General features: G+C 60.1%; 1 protein-coding gene across 1 annotated transcript in view; it reads left to right on the forward strand.

Moving 5' to 3' along the window:
* Positions 1 to 367: 367 nt before the first annotated feature.
* Positions 368 to 23,565, forward strand: part of COL8A2 (collagen type VIII alpha 2 chain) — a 30,547-nt gene continuing 7,349 nt past the window's right edge. Inside the window, exons 1-2 of the mRNA XM_040086240.2 lie at positions 368 to 402; positions 21,838 to 22,022. Of these exons, the coding sequence (XP_039942174.1) occupies positions 21,854 to 22,022 (169 nt within the window). The 5' untranslated portion in view covers positions 368 to 402; positions 21,838 to 21,853. The remainder of the gene's footprint in view (positions 403 to 21,837; positions 22,023 to 23,565) is intronic.

Below are 23,565 nucleotides of genomic sequence, written 5' to 3' on the forward strand. Positions count from 1 at the left end.
GCGCGCAGTCTCCCTCCTGCGCCGGACGAACGAGCAGCGCGGCCGGGCCGGGACCGCCGAGGGGAGAGAGGGGGAAAGAAAAGAGGGAAAAGAGAGAAAATCTCAGCGGCCGCCCCGGCGCGGCCCCGCTCCGCGCCCCCCGCACCTTCGGTCCCGCTCCGCATCCCCCGCGCCTCCGATCCCGCTCCGCATCGCTGTGTCCGCATCCCCCCCCGTCCCGCTTCGCATCCCCCGCACCTCCCGCACCCCCGGCCCCGCTCCGCCCTCCCTCCCGCCCCGCTCCGCCCCGCGGGGTGCCCGGCCCGGCCCGGCCCGGCCCGCCGCTCCCGCCAGCGGCCGCCCGTGCCCGCCGCTCCGCTCCGCTCCGCTCCGCTCCGCTCGGCCGACGGCAGCTGAGGTGAGGTAAGGTCCGCGCCGGGATGGGCTCAGGGCTCCGCCGCTCCCGGTCCCGCTCCTGGTCCCTTTCCTGGTCCCACTCGCCTGCGCATCCCGCGGGTTGCGCCGGGCTCGGGCGGGAGTCGATCCCGTGGATTTCCCAGTCACGAGTCCCGCTGTTCTGGTGCCTTTTCCCGAGGAACACCGCAGGACGCTCCAGCCATCCCTCCTCGGGCAGGTCTGAGCTCGCTTTCCTCTACTTTACCTTTTCTCATCCTCTCTCCCTCCTCTGACCCACCTCGGTCACGTCCCGTTCCCAGGGAATCCTCCCCAGAGCCTCTGCCCTTTCTTTCTGCTGTTAGGAAATACGTTTGTGAGAACAAAAAGTGTTTTGGGGAAAGTGCCGTGACCTTTGGGACAAACCACTGCTGGCACTCACTGCTCCAGCCCTGCCTGGAGTCCTGACCCCTCCCGCCTCTCCCAACATCTGCACCCGGGTACCGGCACCATTCCCGGGTCCTGGCACTGCGGCGCCTTCCACAAAAACCTTGGGAAAAACAAGGTGCTTGTTTTTTTTTTTAAGAGCCTCGCTGTTAATTGGCTCCTGAGCTCCCAGGTTCTCCAGCTTTGAACATTCCCAATAAGCCAGGAAAGATCCCCCCCTGTACGGTAGCCCCAGGCCAGGCAATAACCTACCGGAGATATTTCTCATCTATGGGCAGCTTTGCTATAAGGAACATGTTTAATAAATCATAAGGCCGGTGAATTCCTGGGATTTTTATTGCTTCTGTAAAAATGCAGTTTTGATCCGTCTGCGAGGGATACTGGGAAACAAAGCGGCTCCTTTCAGAGGCGGATCCGACGAATTTAGGACACAGACCTGGCAGCGGGGCTGGTGGCTGTGACCCCCCCGGGCAGGGGCAGTGCCCTGGTGGGGCACAGGGGCTGTCCTGTGCCTGCTCTTTGAGGGACCAGTGTAACCCAGGTGCCTGAAGCCCTATCTTGGCTTTCCTCGCTCCGCTGGGGCTCTGGACACAACCGCGTGTGTGGAGCCGAGGCAGCGATGCCAGGGGAAACATCACAGCTGGAAACGCTGCGGGGCTGCACCAGGCTTCCAGTTACATTTTTCCTCCTTGCCCCGTCGTCCAAAGGGAAAAGAAACAGCAGAACCCGAGCTGCTAAAAAATGGGAGAGGTTCTTGCAGGAAGAGTCGCCTGGTTTCCGTCAGCTCAGCTGAGCCGATCTCCTGGCAGTGGGGCGGTGGATTGTCCCAGATCCCAGGCTGGGCAGAGGAATGGCAATAAAGCAATTTTCTTTGCCCATTCCAATCTGAAAACTGGGCTTTAGAAGCAGGAGCAGAGGCGAAATTCGAACGGCACACAGAGATGTGAATCCAGCAGCTGTCAGGGGCTCATTGGGATTTCGGAAACCATGAGTGCCGTGGCCAGGGCGGTTGGTTGTGGGTTGAAATAAGTGGTGGAGGCTCTGTCCCACTGAACTGGGCCAAACCGAGAGGCCAGGCTGCCCTCGTCCAAGGAGGCAGCGGTTTGGTGATCGGGATTTGTCCCGTCTCCTGCCATGCCTTTGTTTTAGGCTGTGCAGAGCCCGGCCACAGAGGCGGGGAGGGAGCGTTTCTTTGTACAGGGAAGCATTTAAATTCTTTGCAGTGATTCATATATTCCATTCATATGAAACACAGTCCTGCCGAGTGTGAATGGGGACTGCGGGGGGATTTTTTTTTAAGGCAATAAGCCCTAGAAGTGTCAAAAGTTATTCACACCTTGGTGAAATCAAGGATATTTCTGTCCGTGGCTCTTGGCAGGGGCTCAGCACAGCTCGCCTTGCGTTTGGGTTTTTGGTTTCCCACTTGGACACGGAGCAGGGGGAGCACAGGGGCAGCGCTCCCGTTCCCCGTGCCCAGTGCTGGAAGATTTCCTGGTGCCAGAGGGGCCCGGCATGGGCTGTGCCCAGGGGTCACACCCCAGAAACACCAGGGCTGGTGAGCAGCCCATGGCTGGAGAGGTGCTGTCCCTCGAGTGGTGGTCACCAAGGCTGTGACCATAGCCACAGACCAGCAGTCCCCATCGGGGCACAGCCTGCCCTGTTTGCCCTCAGCACAGGGCACAGGAACAGCCCCCAGAGGCGCCTTTTTGGGGGCTGCTGGGACCTCGGTGAGGGGCTCCTGGGGTCAGGCATGACCCTGGGGACACTGACCCGCTCTGGGGAGCTGCCAAGTCCCTGCTGAGGAGCGTTAGTCTGGCGGGAATCAAGCGGAGCAGCTGGCGGCCAAGATATGGGGGCAGCACCCCGATGCCACGAGGTGCCCCAGGTGAGGGGGCAGCACCCGCGGGGAGCTCTCGCCTCTGCCGGCCGCTCCAGGATGCTTTGAACCACCGTAAATCCTCCCCGAAGGAACTGGGAAGACAGTTTTATGGCAGCTGGGGAGGGAGATTAGCAGGGTGTTGTTTTCAGTGCTGATCCATCACGGGACGCCGGCGCTGCGCGGCGCATCCAAGTGCTCGGCTGCTGGCGGGCGGCGCAGCCTCTCCAGGGAAGGTGGAGATGAAACCGCCGGGGGTTTTAATGCTCTGTCTGCTCTCTGGATCGGTGATGTGAGGGACAAATCCTCCTCCCCGGGCTCTGGGAGCCATGGCCGGCAGTGGCCAAGCTCCTCACGCTCCACGACAACGGCGGATCAAGGGGGTTTGGGCAGCGGCACCTGCAAAAGGCATTAACCCGGTGGGGAGGGCGTGGGGCCGGTCCCGCCTGTCCCCACACACCCCTCTGTCATTCTCTCCTATTTCATCTTGTCCACAGCCCAGGAAGGAGCAGAGTTTCCATTCCTCGGCGCTAAAGAAAATATCTGTGACAATAAAATCCCATAGTTCAGAAGAGGGAGGGATAAAAAGACACCGAATTCCTTTTGTCTTCCCTCGGTTTCTCAATCCCACCTTTTTCCCTCAGGGAGAGGGTGCAGACCATCGACTCTGTTGGGCAGGTGCTAGACTCTGAGCATCCCTAGTCCCCCATGCACTTTGTCACCGCTAATTAGAGCCGGTAATTAACTGCCTTAACACAGCAGGGGTGGTGGGGACATTGACACACGCTCTTCTGCACTCAGGGGTTCCCTGTGCCGGACATTTGGGGAGCAGGGCAGGGTGCTGCTGGACCCTGGCTGCGTCCTGCCCAGTGGGATTGGGACCCTCAGGGTGGGTGGTGAGGCAGGGGTGACACCCCACAGCACCAGCCCCCCAACTCTCCCCTCCTGCTCGGGGCTCGGCTGCACGTTGCTTCCCTGCGTTGGCGACTTGGACGCCGGCACAGACATAATAAACCGCTTTTCCTTTTCCCCCTGTCACCGGAGCCGTTCCTGAGTCACATCCCTGGCCGCCTGGCTCTTCCCCAGGGCTGTCTGCTCTGGCTGCATAACCCTGCTCATCGGCTGCAGACTTCAAAGCAATGGGATCCATCCCGGCCGGGAAGGGCTGGAGGGACAGCAGCGCTCCGGGAAACATCTGCACGGGGCCGGGGGGGCCGGCTGGTGGGATGTGGTGCTCTGCTCCCCAAAAGCCTGGCTCACCCCTGGGCATTGCTTGTCTGCCCCAGAGAGCTGCAGGAGCTGGATCCTTCACCAAAGCCACGTGCTGTCCTGTTCTCCCGTGTTCTTGCAGGAGCATCCCAGGAGCGCGGAGCCCACGGCTCCCGATGGCTGCTGCCTCCCCGCAGCGCTCCCGAGCTTGGCTGGGGGCTGCAGGTGTGAGATGGGTCCTACCAAAAATGGGAGGAGATTAAAAAGGAGCCAAAGGTGGCAGTGTGAGGGTGTCTGCTGTCCCCTCAGCCCAGTGGCCGTAGACTGCTCCCATGGCCTCTGGCCCCGGTGTCAGCCGAGTTCAAGGAGCAAAGCTCCAGACCACAGGCAGCAACTGCAGCCAAAATCTGCAGAGCAGCCAGGTCTGGTGTCTGTGACCTTCCTTGGGGCAGAGCCCATCCCGCTGGCCCATCTGGAGATGTTTGTCCTCAGAGGCTCTTCCAGGAGCCTCCATCCAGATCAGGGCTTGGCAGGGAGCACTCAGGGAGGAGGACAACCACTTCAACCTCCACCTGCTGTGGGTGCAGTGGCCGATGCAATACCTTGCCCAGCGTGGTGGTTTTACGCAAAAACCTGAGTCCTTATTTCTTGCATCACTCCCAGCCCAATTTCTGCCTTCCCCTGGCAGGATGTAGCCCCAGAAATTGCCTCAAACCAGCAGATTTCTGCAAACCTGCTGCGCACCAGGGCAGCCTGGCAATGCTGGACCCCTGGGACCTCGCAGCGCTCCTGTGCCTGCCCCACAGAGCTCTGGCTGTTGCTGAGAGCCTCTTTATTGTTCTGGTGGAGGGTTTTGTTTCACTGCTGCCTTCCAAGTTCCCAGGGATCTAAATTCTAAAGCAGGGTCTTGTAAAGAGCCCTGTCCAGATGGGCGAGATGATATCGCCGTATCAGATGAGAACTATCCCTGTCTTTATCCACAGACAATGCAGCAGTGGGAGCAAACAAGGATAGAGCCTTTCTTCGGAGGCACATTAGCCAAATAAGAGCCTTCACTTTGTTTCGTGCCGAAACCTACGGCCTTGAGGCCAGACCACCTCAGGGAACTGTCCCCTCCCCTGCAGCCACACGAGGATTTACCCCTTTCCCTGTGCCCGTTTTCCTGGCAGGGCAGGGCAGGGCAGGGCAGCAGCTCCTGCCCGTGCCATTGCTGGGGTGGAGTGGTGTCCATGCCCCCAGGGCTGGGAAGGTCTCAGCAGTGCTGCAGAGATCGGGCAGCACTCAGGGACTTGTGTCCTTGGATACCAGAAGGTGGAAGATGCTCTGGTTGTGCCCCGCTGTTGTGGGAGAGTCGAACCCACTCAGACAAGAGTGGCGGCTGTGCAGGGCAGCCGAGGCTGCTCTGTGCTCTCGCTTGTGGGGATGCACAAACCCTGTGGCCAATTCACCTGCTTTCAGATCTCATTACAAGACCCAGATTTCAGCCCAGGTTTGTTTTAAGAAGTTACCGGAGGCTGAGAGAGCCTGGGACTGATTTATGGCTTCCCATCAAAATCATGTGGTTTCACCATGAAACTTGGAAGCTCTGGCTGCATTTTTCCTTTGGAGATTTTGGCTTTGCTCCAGGGCCGAGAGTGTGAATCCAGGGTGTGCATCAGGGCCGGAGCGTTCGGGTGCTGTGACTGAAACGGAGGAGATACGGATCACCACAAGGAGAATATTTAATGTCAGGACAACGCAGCCATGGTTCTCAGGGAAGCACCGATAAGGCGGCGGGAGGCTTGGCACGGCACGGAGCTGCAGCAGGTCCTTTGCTCTCACTGTAGCTTTCATTTCAACACTCAACGCTTATCGCCCTCACATCCTGCTCCGTGTCAGGGGCCAGAGCAGCATCTCCTGAGCTGCTGTGCCCAGGCAGGCTGGGAAGTTCCACTGCCCTGCCTGAAGCCCTGCTCCGGACTCACAGGGTGAGCTGCCGGTGCCCACCGGGGTTAAATATGTGGGCTTTTGCCAGAGAAGCATATTTCCAGCCTCAAACACGCATTGTCAATGACTGCAGAAAGGTATTTCTCACTGCTCCATGTGCTGTGAGCCAGCGGACTAGAACAAGACGACTTTTATTGCTATTTCTTCATATTTCCTGATATTGCCAATCTGGCACTCACAACCCACAGGCAGATCCTGACCTGGGCCTGGGTTTGGATTACAGCAGCGATACTTTTGTCTTTGCTTTGCCTTCAATTTCAGATGCTTTGGGCCCCGTAGGGCTGAGCTGGAGAGCAGAGCCCCACAGCCCCGGGGTGGGCAGCCTGGGTCAAGGGCAGACCCCAAACCAGACCCATGCCCAGGCACTGCAGGCACACAGAATCATTGGGGTTGGAAAAGCCCTTCAAGTCCAACCTCCAACCAAATACCCCATGCCCACTAAGTCGTGCTGTGAAGTTCCACGTCTGTTTTTTGAGCGCTTCCAGGGACTCTGACTCCACCACATCCCCAGGGAGCCAACCCCCTGCCCCTCACAGCAGCTCCAGGACCCCAAAACCCAGTGACTGCCACAGGCCCGCGGACCCCCGAGGGTCACGCCGTGGGGGTCTCGTGGCAGTGCACGAACAGAGGAAAAGAGCTTTGTGTTACATAAATAACGAGGTCAGGGCCCCGCGAGCTGCTCCCGCTGCGCGCGAGCACCGCGTCCCGCCGAGCATCCCCCGGCGCGGGGGCCAGCGGGACAGCAGAGTCGCTTCAGGGCTTGGGTGCCTTTATGGTTTTAATTTAGTGGCTTTTTAAAGTCAAGATGAAAGGGAGAGCCGGGCAGGGCCGCAGCAGTTCCTCTGTCTGCATCCAAAGGAAGCTGGTGGGGCCGCGCTGAGCACCAGTGGCTCCGTGCCCGCTTCCCGATCCTCCTCTTGCTCCTTCCCACCGCAGGCACGGACACGTCCGCACCACGAGCGGGCCCTGGCCGTGCCTGTCAGCTCGTGTGGCAGTGTGAGTGACCCCTCAAGGCCGCTGTGGGACACTCAGGTGTCCGGCTCTGCTCCGACAGCCCAGCACACTTGGTGCTGATGATCTTCTCCATTACACCTCCCATCGCCGTCCATTAAAGACCACGCGTGATGTCACTGCCAGGACGAGACCCCAGCGCTCCTCGGGCAGCCATAAATCGAGCTGTACGAGGAGTCTGTAATTATTTTATGCCAAGCCTGGTATTTTCCTCCCCCCAGGGAGGCACTAGAGCGAACAAGAGCAGGCCTGTGCCAAACCATGCCCGGGCAGTGCTTTTATGAAATCTTGGGTTCGTCAGAATTAATTTCATTTAAAACATTCTTCTCGTTTTTCATAAAGCACAGCAAATCCGCGGTACTTAGGGCAGGAATGCAGCCAGAGTGCTGCCGGGCAGGCGGTGAATTTCCCGCGGCAGATGGGCCGTGACGGCGGGGTCGCCCACGGTCCGGAGCTGCGCCGGCCTCGGCTTCCCGGGGGCATCCGGCTGGGAAGAGATGCTGGAGTGACCGGAACAGCCAGGCATGGGGCTGCAGCAGACCCATCCCATCCTGTGCTCCCAGGGGCGGTGGGAGTCCAGGTGTGTTTGTTTGTCCCCAAAGCTCTGTGGAGGCTGTGGCCATGAGCGTTCTCCTGCTGTTCCTGCACGTTTGGGCATCACAGAACGTTGGCTTGAGTCCCCTGGCTGGTAGCAGGTGGCCCAGAGGTGGAATTTGGTCCAAAATCAGACCGAAATGGCTCGGATTGCCAATAATCCAAGGGATTTTTGGGGCTGGGGATACCTGAGTGGGGCTGGGTGCTGAAGCAGTGTGGGAACAAGGGTTGGGAGCTGGTGCTCCTGCCCTGCACAAGAAGGTGTGAAAATGGGAGCCGTGGGAGAAGCAAACCTCTGTCCACTACTGTGGGGTCACGGCAGGGGCACCCTCCCAAAGTCAGGACCTCTGCAGGGTGGCTGCTGGAGGCCTCTTGGCTTGGGATGGAGTTTAGTCCTTGGGGTCCAATCCCAACTGGAGAAATACCTCTAGAAATCCCATAGTTCTGGAGACCTGACCCACTGGGAAGGGGTGTAACTCCCCTTCCTTCAAGCTTCCCACTCTCGCAGCTCCCCAGGACAGGACCCAGATGAGCATCTCAGCCACTGTGTCCTCTTAGGATGCAAACAGGAGCTGGTGACCTTGGGTGACCCTGGGGAATGAGAGGAGACACGGGACATCCCTGTGGGAGTTGGAAACCAGAGGGAGACAATGGGTTTGTCCAGCTGGTCCCGCTGCAGGCTGGATCATCCCCGCCACGCTGGGAGCCTCGTTTGCTCCAAACTTCCTCTTCCCTTCAGCAGGAAGCTGGCAGGGGTCAGTAGGGGGATTGGAAGGGTTAGCAGGTGTCAACCCTCAACTTTCACACTGCTGCAGGGAAATCCATAGCTTCGTCTTGCCTGCTCCTGCACGAGTCCCGCCCTTCTCCTCCATGTGTTTGGACGGACTGGGAGAGGGAGCAGCGCTGGGTCTGCACCACCTCCGAGCCCCAGCCAGCTCAGTTTTGGCTGGATGGCACTCAGGGCAGTGGGCAGCAGCTCCAGCACTGCGTGGCACAGCCAGGTGCCCGGCTGACGGCGTTTGCTAGCCGCAGGGTCGGCTTGATCCCTGTCGCTCCGCCGTCCACCGTGGAGCGTGAGAGCACAGGGCTGGGCGTGCTGTTTATTTTGGTTAAATTGAGTTTTCTCTGGGAGATTGGGGGGCGCGGGGGGCCTCCAGACAAGGGGCTTTTGTGAGCCGAGCTGCAAGCCGATCCCCTTTTGTGGTTTTGCTTTTTTGGATGATACAATTTGTTATTCCAAGAACTACCCAGCAAATGGACCCCATTAGCCGAGTCCCCAGTGCAGCTGGAGCTGGAGCTGGCGTTTGCAGCGCCTTTGTCTGCATCCACCTTGGGCCCACTTGGAGCTCTGGGGCCATGGCACTGCTCTGCCCCTGGATGGTGCTTGGGGCAGGAGCTGCTGTCCCTCCTTGCTGGCTATGCTGACGAGGCATCTTATGGGATTAGCCTGGGCTGGAAGCACTGGGTTCGTTGAATTCCCTGTCACACTCACGTCCCTGGCACACACTGACAATAACCCAGTTGTTGCCACTCTGCTGGGGGCTGGAGCCAAGGCTGGGGCAATCCAGCCAGGGGCAGCCCTTTTGGCCCCTCACACAGCGCTGGACTTCACCCTCACGCTTGATGGGAGCTGTGGGAATTCACATCCCTCTCTGCCCTTGGGCACGAGCAGCGTCCCTTGCACTGGGGGCAGGAATCCCACTGCCATCCCCCCACCTGCTCCAAAGGGCCCTGGCACAGCCAGCACACAAAGGGCAGCTGAATGCCACGGCAGCCTGTGCTGCTGGAGCCTGGCCTCGGTGCCAGGGCCACCTCTGGCCACCAGGGCCGGGCAGTCCAGCCGGAGCATCCTTGGCCCGCTCGGCGCTGCCTCCCGCCGCGCAGGGATGCTGCTGGCTCTGTTTGTCTTGGCTCCGACGGGCTTTTTCCTGCATGTGAGAGGCTGGAGCTGCGCAGGAGCCAAGGGGGTTTATAAATAACAGCGTCGGACACCTCTCTGGGTGGTGCTGAAAGCTCCTGAATTAGCCCCGCCGCCCTGACACAGAATATGTGGCTGCTGCGTTCGGGAGACACCCGGGGCTCTCCCCGTCCTGGCTCTTGCACAGCAGCCCCCGTGTCCCCCTCCCCAGCCCCTCTCGCAGCCGCCTCTCCCGAAGCCTGGGACGCTGCTCTGGCCAGCTGGGATGAATCCCTGCTCCCACCAGGCTCCTGTCGGGCCGTGTTCCCAAAGCCTGGGCAGCACGCTCCAGCCGTGCCCGGAGACGCATCCCTATGGCCCGGTGAGTGCTGGCACCGCACTGAGGGGACGCTGGCTGCCCAGCGGCCCCTTGGCCACGTCCGGATGCTGAAGAACGGGGCGGAGAGTGCTGCCCTTAGCGCTGCCCTGCCCGGCAGCACACCGCACTGGTGCGGGCAGGAGCGGCCGGAGGCCGTGGGACACTGGCCTCGCACGGAATTTGTTTTCCATCGGCTCATCAGAGCCACGCTGCGGGCCTGGCAGAGCCCAGCGGGGGCCGTGGGAAGGGGCAGCCGTCGTTTCCCAACAAAAGGAGCCCGGCAGTGGGCAGGAGACAGCGCCTGGAGCCAAGTGCGGGGGCAGGACCCTGTCCGGGGCTCCTGGAAGCGGCCGCCTCCGGTGCTCCGGGGGATGGAGCGGCCGCAGCCCGCGGTGCCTCCCGCGGGGACAAAGGCCAGCCCGGAGCGGGGCTCCCGGCACCCGGCACCCGGCCTCCTCCCACCGCGCCCCCGCCGCATTCCTGCCAGGGCCTGACATTTCAACGTGCCGAGCCTTCGGAAAACAGCATTTTAATGCTCTTGCTGTAAAAGCGGTGGAAACTGTCCGTGGGCTTGTGCAGGGAAGCTCCCGGGAGCCGGCCACGCCGTGGGCGTGCCAGGGAGCGGGCTGAACCCGGCCAGGGCAGCCGGGGCGGGGGTGGGATCCTGCGGAGCCCCAGGAGTCCCTGAGACACGCCTGCAATGGCAGCCAGATCGGTAATTATATGCTATATGCTATATGCTATACGCTATATGCTATATGCTATATGCTATATGCTATATGCTATATGCTATATGCTATACGCCATACGCCATACGCTATATGCTCTATATTATCCAATACATTATCTATTCTATATTCTATGTTATATATTATGTATGTGCTTATCCCGGTTATCTCTGTAGCAGGGGTGAGGCTGGTGCTGACTGTCCCAGGTGGGTCCTGCAGCCACTCGAGGCACAGAGGGGGCTGTCATCACCCTCCCTGGGCATTGCCTCCTGCCATCGCTGCCTCCAGAGCTTTTCCCTGCCCTCTTCCCACACCAGCTCCAGGCTGAAGGGTTCCTTGGGCAACTTTTCTGATTTTTGGTGTTTTTTTTTTTTTTTTAAATAGTTGTCCTCTAGAAAAATGGGCTGAATAGGTCAGTTTAATTTTCTCCCCGTGTTTCATTGCTCAGGAATGCCGAGTGTGGCAGGTGTGGCACCTGCAGCAGATGCCCAGCACCTGACCAAACCGGGGCTGCCACGCACCACAACATGCCCCAGGTTGGGTCTGACCCCTGGATCTGGTCTGATCCCCAGGTTTGGATTATCCCCAGGTCTGGGTCTGTTCCCAGGATCTGGCTCTGCTGCTAACGTGGGGAAATGATTGGCAATAACAGTTGGGGGTCCCTTGGGTGCAGTAACCGTGCCAGCACCTCGGCAGGCTCCTGGCACCTGTGCCAAACAAGGGGGTGCCCCCTTGCCAAGGCAGGGGGTCCTGGGCAGGCTGAGCAGCGTGCCACTGGCAGGAGGAGACCCTCTGGGCAGTGGGTCCCCAGCGGGGACCGAGGGAGGTCCCCACATGACACAGCCCGGAGGAGAACTCGGCGTGAGCTGAGTGTTTTTCCAGCTTGAAGCCTAAACAAAAGGTTTTGTAATAAATGTCTCCGTGTCCCCGGGTTCAGTGTCCGGTTTTGTGCTTCCAAATGTAGCAGATGGGAGCACAGGGGTGCAAAACCAGGGACAGGCCCTGAGGGACCGGACTCCATCCCAATCTCAGTCCCCCGGGACGCTGCGGGGACATGGGGACAGCTCTGAGTGCCGCTGGCTGCGTGTCCAGCCAGGGCCAGCGTCTCTAACAGAAACAAACGAGTCCTACTAAGAAAATATTCCATATATTCTGCACTGCTTTCCACTGGTGCTGGAGCTCCAAGTCCCCAGTTTTGTTTGGCAAAGGGTCAATGGTAACGGTGACGCCCAAGGCAGATGCTCTGGAGCTGTGAAGGTCACTGGCTCCTCTGGGCCTTTCTTAGCCAGTTCCTGGCACTGTCCCAGCTTCTCCTTTCTCCATCCTGGGTCCAGAAAGTGTTTTTTTCCTCTGGGATGATGTGGGGCACAAGAAATCCGTACCATTTCCCTCTGGGCTGCCCTGTCCAGGCCTGGTTGCTCTGCAGATGTTGTGTGTCCGGGGCAGGGCAGAGCTGCCCGATGGTGTCGCGTGGGGAGGAGAAGAGCAGTGGGAGATGAACACAATTTTGGGTGCAGGGGTCCAGGCAAGGGGGGGATCTGGAACCCTTTGAAGCAAATTCAGTGGGATGCTCGATTGAACTGGAAATTTGGAGCCTGGAAATGAGAGTGTGGCTTTGTGTCTTGGCCCGTTGGTGCTATGTGATGTTGAAAGAAGGTTTAACGACGGGGATGGTGCACGTGGGGACACTGAGCTGGCACCTCATGTTCCCCAGGACACGTCACCCAGCTGTCCAGGAATGGGGCTGTCCTGTTGTGGGACTCTGCTGCTTCTACACGGGGTCCTGGGGCACGGGGGTTTGGCATAATCCAAATGGATTCCAGGGCCACTGGAATTCCCTGTGAGGCTGTTGACTCCAAGACAAAGGAAATGTGGAAACTAAAAAAAAAAAAAAAAAAAAAAATTAAAAAAAAATAGAAATTTCAAATTGAAAAATCAAAGCAGCTGATTCAGCAATGGTGAAACATCTTGTGACAGCATCAGGCACATTTTTTCCAAACAAAATTCTGGGAAAAAATCAGCTGGATTTTTGCACAACCCACGACTTGTCCCAATGGAAAGGCACGTGGGGGTTGTCCATTGGGATGAGGGCACGGAGCCCCACGGTGCTGTGGGCAGCACAGCCTGGCAGAGAGGATGTCCACTAAAATGGGGATTACAGGGCACAGGGGAAACCTGAAATCCAGCCAGGAGCACGAGGCTGTGCTGGACAGGAGCACGGGATACGGGAGTGTCGTGTCAGAGTTTCCACTGAACACCTCGGGCTGGCTGGGGTCTCGCATCAGCTCACAGAAATTAAATTGAATTAAATAACATAAATACTGCCTGAAACGTGCACTCCATCCCCTTCCCTGGGTGTGGAAACGGGGAAGCAGCTGCACACGGCTGCTGGGCCAGGAGCGCTCCTTTATGGTGCGTGATCTTGGGGGCAGCAGGAGATGGGGATGGGATAGGGATGGGATAGGGATGGGGATGGGGATGGGGTGGGGATGGGGATGGGATGGGGATAGGGATGGGGATGGGGTGGGGATGGGATGGGATGGGGATGGGGATGGGGTGGGGATGGGATGGGGATGGGGATGGGATGGGGTGGGGATGGGGATGGGGATGGGGATGGGGATGGGGATGGGGATGGGGATGAGGATGGGGAGGGGATGGGGATGGGGTGGGGATGGGATGGGGATAGGGATAGGGATGGGGATGGGGATAGGTATATAAATGGTGAAGGGATGGGTATGGCGAGGGGAAGGGGAAGCTGATGCTGTTGAGGGGCCGCGAGTCACCGAGGTGAAGGCAGGACCGAGGCACCGCCCCGGCAGGTAACCCCATCCCCCAGCACCGCCCGCCAGGGAGAGACGCGGCCGAGGCTCCCGCTCCTGAAATTTATTTTAATGTAAACCTAGCTGTAAGGCAGCTTTTTCTCATTTTTAAACTATTTCATATCAATCCTTGGCCTGACATTTGTTTTCTTTGAGTGCGGTGGGGAGCGCGGTCGGCATTGCTGAGGATATCTCCTCTGGAATCTTGGCAGAGGCGGCTCCCTATCTTTGAAGAAACGGCAAATGCAAAACAGAAGGCCGATATTGGAGAAGCACAAACAATATTTTTTTCCCCCGTTAACCCGGGGAGCGGCGCAGGGGCCGGCTCGGCGACACGGCGGCGGGGGGGACGCTGTCCCTCCCTGGCCACACGGCACCTGCCCAGGCTGACCCCCGGGCGGGGGCACCCCAGCACCGCTCCGGCCACATCCCATCACCTGCGGCCACGCCGCTGTCCCCAAGGGCTGCGACCGACCCGGTGGCAACAGGGGAGTGCTCGCACCGGGAGGGTTTGCTGTGCTCGGGGTGAAGCCCGGGGTGCCCCAAGCAGGGTCTTGTTGGGGGTCAGGAGCTCTGGAGTCTCCCCCGAGGAGATGCAGCTCCGAGGGTGAAGCGGCTCTCAGCGGGTGTTTTGTCAGAGCGGTTTCGTGGAGGACAAACGCGGGCAGGCGCAGGCAGCAGCGCTGGCACCAGCCAGGCTCACCTGGGGGGTTGCTAAAAAGCTGGAAGAGGAGAGGAAGTGGAGATCAAAGCACCCGACAAAACCAAGGAGACAGGGTTTCAAACTCTGAGGTTAAAATAAAATTCCTGTTAGGATAAACACTGCGAGGCAGGTTGCTGTCCGAGCAGCTGGGGCAGGCATGGGGGATGTTCGTGGTGTTTTAGACAGGAGGGGATGTTTTCACAGCAATTCACACATTTGCTGTCGTACCTGGGCAGGCGCTGAGGCAGGAGTGGAGAGCTCAGGTGGCAAAACCACAGGGTGGGGACACAATGCCGTGCCAGGGACTGAGCTGCTGACCAGCAGCACCAGCTCTCCCGGGGCACTGGGAGCCAGCTCGGGGGCTGCTGGCTCCATGTCCCACTGCTCTGGAGCTCGTATTTACCGTGGTGTGAGGCCAGCACGTCTTTCCCTTGGGAGAACAGGTGCTGCTGCTGAGGCTCCTTGTTGCACCCGGAGCCACTGAGGGCTCCCTTTGTGCTGTTATGGGCTCCCTTCGTGCTGTTGTGGGCTCCCACTGCCTCCCCCTTCGCAGGGGTCCCCCTTCCCGTGGGATGCGTGGGCAGGGCTGGAACAGCCACAGCGTTGCTGCCCCACATGTCCCAGCCTGCAGCCCCCCAACGGGAGCTGCCCCGAGCACCCTGCCCCAGAGGGCTCATTATGATGAAATCCTTGACCCCAGCACGAGGCTGGAAGTTTAAATGTCTGCGGTTGATGGCCGCTTGCCCGCAAATTCCCTGAGATGGGAATCGCTCTCTGCGGGTCCCTCCAGGCTCGGGAGATTCCTTTGCCGAACACCCATTGCCTCAGAAAACGTTAATTCCGCACAGGAGCTGCGACAGCAAGGTGGCTCTGACCTGCGGCCCTCGGGGAAACTCCAACTGCTTCCCACCGCTCCCACCAGGACGGAGGAGTCCCTGGAGCAGGGTCCCAGGCAGCACAGGGTCCTTGCAGAGCAATGCCCCATGCTCCAGCAGCTCGCTGCAGCTCGCAGCCCCTGTCCCTCCCTGTGGCGTCTGGGCAAATGCTCCACATCCCGCACCAGGATCCGGGCACAAGGGTCTGTGCTTGGCCGTGGGTTCACTGAGCAGTTTGGACCCTGCACAGCTCCTGTGCAGTCCCCTGGAGAGGAGTTCCAGCCGAGGGGATGGAACCCTGCAACACCCTCAGCGTTCTCATCCCTACTGCAGCCCAGCTCTGGAACTCAGCCACTGCTCTGCTCCTCCAGCCCTTGGGGACAGGTCACAGCTGACCCCGGACAGGTCACAGCTGACCCCAGACAGGTCACAGCTGACCCCGGACAGGTCACAGCTGACCCCGGACAGGTCACACCTGACCCCGGACAGGTCACAGCTGACCCCAGACAGGTCACAGCTGACCCCGGACAGGCCACAGCTGACCCTGGACAGGCCACAGCTGACCCCAGACAGGCCACAGCTGACCCCGGACAGGCCACAGCTGACCCCAGACAGGCCACAGCTGACCCCGGACAGGCCACAGCTGACCCCAGACAGGTCACAGCTGACCCCAGACAGGTCACAGCTGACCCTGGACAGGTCACAGCTGACCCCAGACAGGTCACAGCTGACCCCGGACAGGTCACAGCTGACCCTGGACAGGTCACAGCTGACCCTGGACAGGCCACAGCTGACCCCGGACAGGCCACAGCTGACCCCGGACAGGTCACAGCTGACCCCAGACAGGCCACAGCTGACCCCAGACAGGTCACAGCTGACCCCAGAGAGGCCACCATCCCACTGGGAAGAGGAGGAGGAGGAGGAGGAGAGGGGAAGAAGAAGGGAAGAAAAAAAAAAAAATGAATCCCCACAAAAATGTCTTCATAACAGGAAACGTCTCATAAAATACCTGTGGTTTGGCATGTGTGATTCGACTGGTCAAACTATGCACCTGGCAGGGAACCCTGCTATTAATGCTGCAGCTCTGGTATTTCGGTGGAGCGGAGGCTGCTGGGGGAGTGGGAGTGAGGATTTGGGGTGCAGAAACCCCCAGCTGGGGCCAGGGCAAGGGGGACACACATCCCTCGGGTCTCACTCACCTCCGTGGGCGATTTCCCAGCTGTTTATCAGTGAGGGAACTGCAGCACCCCAGGGATGTCGTGAGCCAGGCTCAGCCTTGGCCCCGGCAGGAGTCTGGTGTTCCTGCGGCTCCAAGGCAGAGTTTTCCGGCCAGCTCTGACCCGGGGGTCTCCGCCCGGGTCTCGCTGAGGTCTCTGGCCTCATCCCCAAGGGAAAGACATGCCCCTCATCCCGGCAGCGATCGCCGGGGCTCTGCCGCTCTCCCAAGGAGTTTTGACAGCTGGAGGTGAGGGATTAAACCCTGAGCCGTGACCTGCGGCTGCTCTCCCGGCACACACGCCCGGGGTCACTAATCCGCTTGAGCTGAGCCCTGACCCGGCCGCCGCGGCGTCAAGCGGTGGCACCGGCGCTGGTGTTGGCATGGCCGAGGGACCCCCGGACCCCCGGCTCGGGGCGGTGTGAGCCGTGGGCAGCCTGCACCACGGCCATGCCATGCCGTGCCGTGCCGTGCCATGATCTGCCAGGCTGTGCCATGATCTGCCAGGCTGTGCCATGCCGTGCCATGATCTGCCATGCCGTGCCATGCCGTGCCGTGCCTATCCCGCCCCGTTCAGGGCCAGGCGCGGGCACTGCGCTGGGGAGCAGGTCCCTGCAGATGGGGTGGGGTGTTTTTTCTTCGTCAAGGAAAATGTTTTCTTGTTCCCTGGGCTGCTGGCGGGCGAGGCTCCGGCTCCGGGTCCGGCTCCGGCAGCGCGTACAGCAGCCTTGGATGGGATCGGGTGTCATGCAGTTAAGGACAGGATGGTGCCAAAGTCTCCCCCGCTCTCCGGCGCTGCTCAGCCGAGCTGCTCCCTGATGCCTTTGGCTTTCGCAGCCCGGCCCGCGGAAACAACGTGCTGCTCTCCCTCTTCATAGCTCACTTTTCGTTTTCGACTCGGTTTATTATTATTTTTAAAGCATGTGTAGCGCAAAGCAAATCATCGACCTCCCGCTGGACCCGGGCCAGCCCCGTGTTGGGCTTGGAAATCCTCCCTGCTCTATTTTTTATTGTAAATGACCGGAGGATGGAGCGGCTCGATGGGACACGGCGGCGGCCAAGCCCGCCTGCTCCAGCCCACCCACACTCGCCGCCTGCTCCCGGTGCTTCCCTTGCTTCCCTTTCCCTGCGTCCCCCCCTCCCCGGGACAGTGCGAGGTGCTTCCCACTGCTCCCCCCCAGCCCCGGGCCAGCTTCTGCCGCGGCTTCCAGCCGTGGTGGCTGTGCACAGAATGGGGGCTGCGATGGGGCGTGGGGAAGAGGATGGGGACGGCACTGGGGACAGGGACCAGGATGGGATGAGGCCACGCCAGTGAGCCTGGGCATGCAGTTGAAATGCGTCAAATTCCCCATCCTGCCTCATCCCTGAGCCCCTCTGTGGGGCCGGCGCGGCCCTGGGATGGATGTGGGGCCGGAGCTGGGGTGATGCCAGCAAGCACATGCTGTGCCCCAAACTGACCACGCTTTGACCGCCGGGTTTATGCAGGTTCCCCGCCGTGCCGACCTTCAGTCACAATGGCAGATCCCCCGTGGATCACATATATTGACTTAAAAAATAATTAGCCTCAAAGGGAGCAGGCGCGGGGCCGGCCAGGCCCTTCATTAATATTTAAGTTACAGAGGGGCCATAAATCAGCTGCAGCTCGGCCAACAGCCCTGGCCGTGTCCGTGGGGAAGCGGGGCCACGGTGTCCACAGGAACATTGCCCAGTGCACAGGCACGGCAGTGCCGACATGGGCTCTGCGGGGAGAGTGGGACAGTGCGGGGGGCAGCAGCCCCCTCCCCCTGGGAATGACCAGGAGCACGCCAGGAACACGCTGGGAGCTCACCAGGCTGCCCAGCACCAGCCACCAGCAGCTCTGGAGCGAAGGAGGAGGCGCGGGCTGGTCGTTTTCCTGCGAGAACAAGGTGACATTTCTTGTCTCTTTTCTCATGGTTGAAGTGTGAGATTTTTTTTTCCCCCCTTCCCAGTGCTTTCATGGCGTGCCAGGGGTTTTTAACACGTCTGCTCGCCGCCTGCCAGGGGAGCCGACACTCGCACCGTCAGCGTGGCGGCGGCGGCTCTGAAGCCGTGCCAGGGATCTCGGTGCCGGGTCGGGGCCCTGCTGCCCCCAGAGCCGAGCAGTGCGGCGTTGCTGGGCTCCATCCTGCTCCAGCATCCCCAGAGAACAGCACAGACCCCTCAAGAGCTGCCCCTGTATGAACCCTCCTGGCTCAGCAGCTCCTGCTGGGCTTGGCTTTGCGTCAAGGAATGGTTTTGGTCGCGCTGGAGGGGCTGGAGCTGTCTCTGAAGGACAGCAGCCCAGCCTGGTGGCTGCAGTGCCCAGGCAGAGCGGAGCGAGCCAGGAGGGGCTACAATTGGGACCCCCAAAGCATCTCCCCTGCTCCAAGTGGGGAAAAAAATATTAATCTGGTGGGATTTCTGTTGTCCATAAAAGAGCAAGGTCTTGACCCCAGACCCCAGGAGGACAGGTGGGTAACCTCCAGGAGGATGAGCAGGTGGTGCTCAGGACGGGCAGGTGACCCCCAGGAGGATGGGGAGGTGACCCCCAGGAGGATGGGCAGGTGACACCCAGGAGGATGGGCAGGTGACCCCCAGGAGGATGGGCAGGTGATGCTCAGGAGGATGGGCAGGTGATGCTCAGGACGGGCAGGTGACCCCCAGGAGGATGGGGAGGTGACCCCCATGAGGATGGGGAGGGGACCCCCAGGAGGATGGGGAGGTGATCCCCAGGAGGATGGGGAGGTGACACCCAGGAGGATGGGCAGGTGATGCTCAGGACGGGCAGGTGACCCCCAGGAGGATGGGCAGGTGACCCCCAGGAGGATGGGCAGGTGACCCCTGTCTGTCTGTAGCCCCCCACACCCACCATGGATCAGCTGCCACTTGTGACCTGCCAGGCGAGGCGGGAGCGTCGTGTGGCTGCTCCATGTGATTAATTATCAGTTCATAACACAGGAGATTTCAAGCATGAAAGAGCCTCTCCACAAGCACTTTGTGCACACTTTATCCATCATATGAGACTCCAGATGTTTCCATTTTATTGTTATTAAATCACTGCCTGGAGAGCGCGGGTAGCAGGAGGCCTCCTGCCCCAGTGCTGGGCACGGCCTGGGGGGACAGCACAGCACCAGAGACCCCTTTTGTTGAGGGACAAATACCTGGGGGGCTCAGGACAGGCTCCCCCATTGCTCTGCAGAGACTGGGGCAGATGGAATCACCCGGCTGGATCAAGGGGGTGACAGAGGACACAGAGCAGGGAACTCATTTTCGCATCAATACACGACAAAACCGTGGTCAGATTCTCTTGTTCTCCCTCTCCCTTCCCTCTGGCTCTGCTTCCCCTGCATCCCACATCTCCCCAAGGGCTGAGGTCTCACAGAAGGAGGATGCAGCACCCAGCAGCGAGGGGCTGAACCACCCCATCCTGAGAAAACAGCCCAGTGGAGGGGAGGAGCAGGGAGAACCCAGCCCAGGTGGGAGAGGAGAGAGCTAGGGAAGGAGGGAGGTAGAGACGGAGGCACAGGGGTCACACCAGGTAAGGAAAACAAGTAAATAGCTGATTCAGGGGTTTGTTCTCCTCTTTTATTTAACAGAAACTGTATTTTTACAGCTGCAATCCCTTAAAATGGGATTCTTTTCCCCTTAAACAAATCCTTGTAAAATAATGCTTCCTAAAAAGAAGCGTTCCTCTCCTCGACCCTGAAGACAGAAAAACAATAACGCCGGCGAGGCCCCGGCCGTGCTGCCAAGGAGGCCGGGGGTGGCTGTCACCCGTGTCCCTGGCAGTGCCACCCGACCCACAGCCGCGGCTCCGGGGTCTCAGTGGGGATGGCACCGCTCCGGCCCGTGGCTCTGGTGGGATGGGCAGAGCAGAGCTCCTCTTCCAGCATCTGCCACAGCCACCTGCATCCTCACAGGGCCATCCCTGTGCCCTGCAGCCCTCAGCTGACTCCCAGACCGTTTTCCAGGCACAAGAGCAGCTGTCAAGGCTGCCTCGTCCCTGGAGACTCCAAAAACCTGCCAAGCCCTTGTGGCATCAGGAACAATCCCATGCCAGGGCTCCCTGCTCCCTTGACTTAATTTGCTTTAATTTTGTTTTAATTTGGGTTGTTTTTTCTCTAGGCTGCAGCTTTTTCTTTTCTTTTTTTCTTCTTCTTTTTTTTTTTTTTTTACACTGCTGCTTCAGCAAAAGCGATTCAGGAAATTCCGATGAAATCCCGGCATGCAGCAGCCCTGCCCCTGCTCCCAGGCAGGACAGGCCAGGAGCTTAATTCTCATTAATAACCACCACAGGTTAATTACTGCGAGAAGGAGGGAAAGCGGCAAAAAGCTCTTTGGCGTCACGCGTTGTTCGAGCTCCCGAAAATAAACGTTCTCTGCGAATCAATCTGTTTGCAGCTCCGCACGTGGGGCTGGCAGGGAGGGTTGCTGGAGGAAGAGAGTATTTACAGAGGGGGCTTATTTTAAATAAACAGCCACTTAAGGCTCAGGCTGCTGCTCCCGTGTCCCATCCCTCGTCCTCCGCGCGAGTTCCCGGCGCTGCCCGCGAAGCGCCGCATCTGAGCCGCGAACGCGGCAAAGATCTGCCTCCAACATCGAGGGCTTGGCCCAGCACCCACTGGAGAGGTTCAGCACCCATTGGGGAGGTTCAGCACCCACTGGAGAGGTTCAGCACCCATTGGGGAGGTTCAGCACCCACTGGAGAGGCTCAGCACCCATTGGCGAGGTTCAGCACCCACTGGAGAGGCTCAGCACCCATTGGGGAGGCTCAGCACCCATTGGGGAGGCTCAGCACCCACTGGGGAGGTTCAGCACCCACTGGGGAGGCTCAGCACCCACTGGGGAGGCTCAGCACCCCTTGGGGAGGCTCAGCACCCATTGGAGAGGCTCAGCACCCACTGGAGTCGCTCAGCACCCACTGGAGAGGCTCAGCACCCACTGGGGAGGCTCAGCACCCACTGGGGAGGCTCAGCACCCACTTGGGGAGGCTCAGCACCCACTGGAGTCGCTCAGCACCCACCAGCTGCCCCCAGGGAAGGGAGAGCTTGGCAGTAGCAGCCTGTGTCTTCCCACAGGGGCCGTGGCTCTCGTGAGAGGAGCCCCATGTCACTTGAGGGATGTGACGGCAATGCTGGGCTCAGTGGGCTGCAGGTCTCATCCGCCTTTTTTCCTCCCTCTTATGTTTGTTAAAAATGTATAAGGGATGTGAGAGTTACCACAGACACTCGGGGCAGCTTCTGGAAGACCCCACTGGGCACCCCCGTAGTTGGTTACAGAGCAAGATGAGGGAGGAGCCTCAGGGGAGGGTCAGGTTGGACATCAGAAAGAATTTCTCTGTGGAAAGGGCTGTTAGGCATTGGGAGGGGCTGCCCAGGGAAGTGGTGGAGTGCCAGTCCCTGGAGGTGTCCAACGAACAGCTGGATATGGCACTCGGTCCTCTGGGCTAGTGACAAGTCGGGGATCAGTCACAGGTTGGCCTCAGTGGTCTTGGAGGTCTTTTCCCACCTCAGTGACTGTGGGCTTCTGTTCTATAAACTGTGCTTCCCGTGGATCTCCCAGCTGTGGTGTGTCGGGAAGGGCAACATTCCCAGGAGATCTCCGATCCACAAAAAAGCAAACTGAAGGGACTCCCGCTGCCCCGGGGACCATCCTCGCGCTCCCAGCTGCTCCTGGTGGGGTGGGGGTGTGTAGCCAGTCTCTCTCACTGTTGCTTTGTCTGCAGGAGCCGTGGGAGCAGGATGCTGCCGGACGTCGCGGCGCTGCTGGTGGTGCTGGGGGCGATGGCGATGGGCCCGCGCTCGGCGGCGGGAGGCGGCGTGGGGGGCTACGCTCAAGTCAAGTACATGCAGCCCATGGTGAAGGGACCCCTGGGACCCCCGTTCCGTGAAGGCAAAGGGCAGTACCTGGGTAAGGGGTGCGCTCCGCGGGACTGCGGGGGCGGTGGGAAGGGGACACGGCACCTCACAGCCGCTGGGCACTTGTCGCCCTCTGCCCTCAGGGTCAGAGCTCCTGGGAGCCGCCTGGCACAGCTGAGGGTGCTGCTGTCCGAAACATTTTTGGCCAAGCATGGAGGGACCATTGGGGTCTTTAACCCACTGTAAAAGGACAGGATGGACGTGGATAGAGGCCCAGCAGGGAAATGAAGCCTTTGCTGGGGCTGGGAGGGCACTTTGGTCTGGGAGCCAGGGGACACAGGGGACCCTGCAGCCTCTGGGTCCGACCCTCCTGCCCATCCCCAGCAGCGGGAGGCACAGAAGCCCCAGCACTCGCCGTCTCTGCCTCTCCCTGCTGTTAAACCTGAGCTGTCCTGGCAAGGCTTTTTCCACTCCTCCACCTATTCCGTTTCCCTGTCTGCGTTTTGCACCAGCTGGGAAAGGAAAGAGTGCCAAGGCTGGAGCTGAGACCCAGCCTGGCGAGCGAAGAGCAGGAGAGAGACATTTCCTCCCTCGGAGAGCAGCGACCAGAAACTCCACACGTGTTCAATCACTCGCTGCTGAGTGACGTGCACCCCGAGGGCCCGAGGCACGGGGGTCACTGCTCTGCACAGCCGGGGCTCCAGCACCCCCAGCCTCCTGTAACCCCCTGTCCCCAGCTGCCCTGCCTGCACCCAGCCCAGTGCTGGCACCACCACGGGACGGGCACTGCTGCCCTCGGGTATCCAAACCCGCCAGGTCGGTGCTTGGCCCTTGGCAAGAGCCACCGGAGCCTCCCCGGGGGTTGTCACGGACCTGGGCCCTCCCCGGAGCTGAAGTTTTGGCTCTGGGAGGAGAAACTGGAGAAGGCTGGGCCAGCGGTGGCTGATTTACTGGAGGGCTGAATGGCTTATCGGGAGTTCAGCTCAGCACATGTGTCAGAAAACACACAGCAAAACCTGGAGCCGAAGCGTGCTACAAGCCCCCCCTCCCTGCCCCCTTCCCAGCTGTTGTAAAGCTGCTCCCTGAATCCCAGCCAGAGCCAAAACCTTCCAGCGTAGCACAGGAACACTTCAGCTGCTGGTGGGACTGGATTCAAATCTCTCCCTGCTGTTCTCCCTTCTTTTTTTCCCCCCTTCTTCCTGTGCATGGGAGCGGCTTGCACTGCCTCTGAGCAACGCTGCCTATGGTGGGGAGAGCAGCGAGCGCGCCGGGCTGGGGCAAGGAGGGCTTTGGACAAGCTCTGCCAGGTTAGACCAGGCAGAGGGGACACTGAGGCAGCGCAGAGCACAGAAACCCCCTGGACATTGCTCTTCTAAAACCCTTGGGAAGGAGAGGACAGGTGGGGGACAGGACAGGGGGACGCAGGGACAGCTGCTGCCCGAGCCGCCGGCTGCGGGGCCGCACAGAGGCAGCTGGGGAAGCCGGTGCCTCCTGGATCCCACCGAGCTCCCATCACTGCTTAACCTCTAATTTGGCAAGGAAAATCCCTGCTGGCCTTCTGCCCCGCTCGGGGAGCTCAGCTGACTGGCCGCGAC

The sequence above is a fragment of the Hirundo rustica genome, chromosome 25 (genome assembly GCF_015227805.2).
Source record: "Hirundo rustica isolate bHirRus1 chromosome 25, bHirRus1.pri.v3, whole genome shotgun sequence".
Classification (NCBI taxonomy): Eukaryota; Metazoa; Chordata; class Aves; order Passeriformes; family Hirundinidae; genus Hirundo; species Hirundo rustica.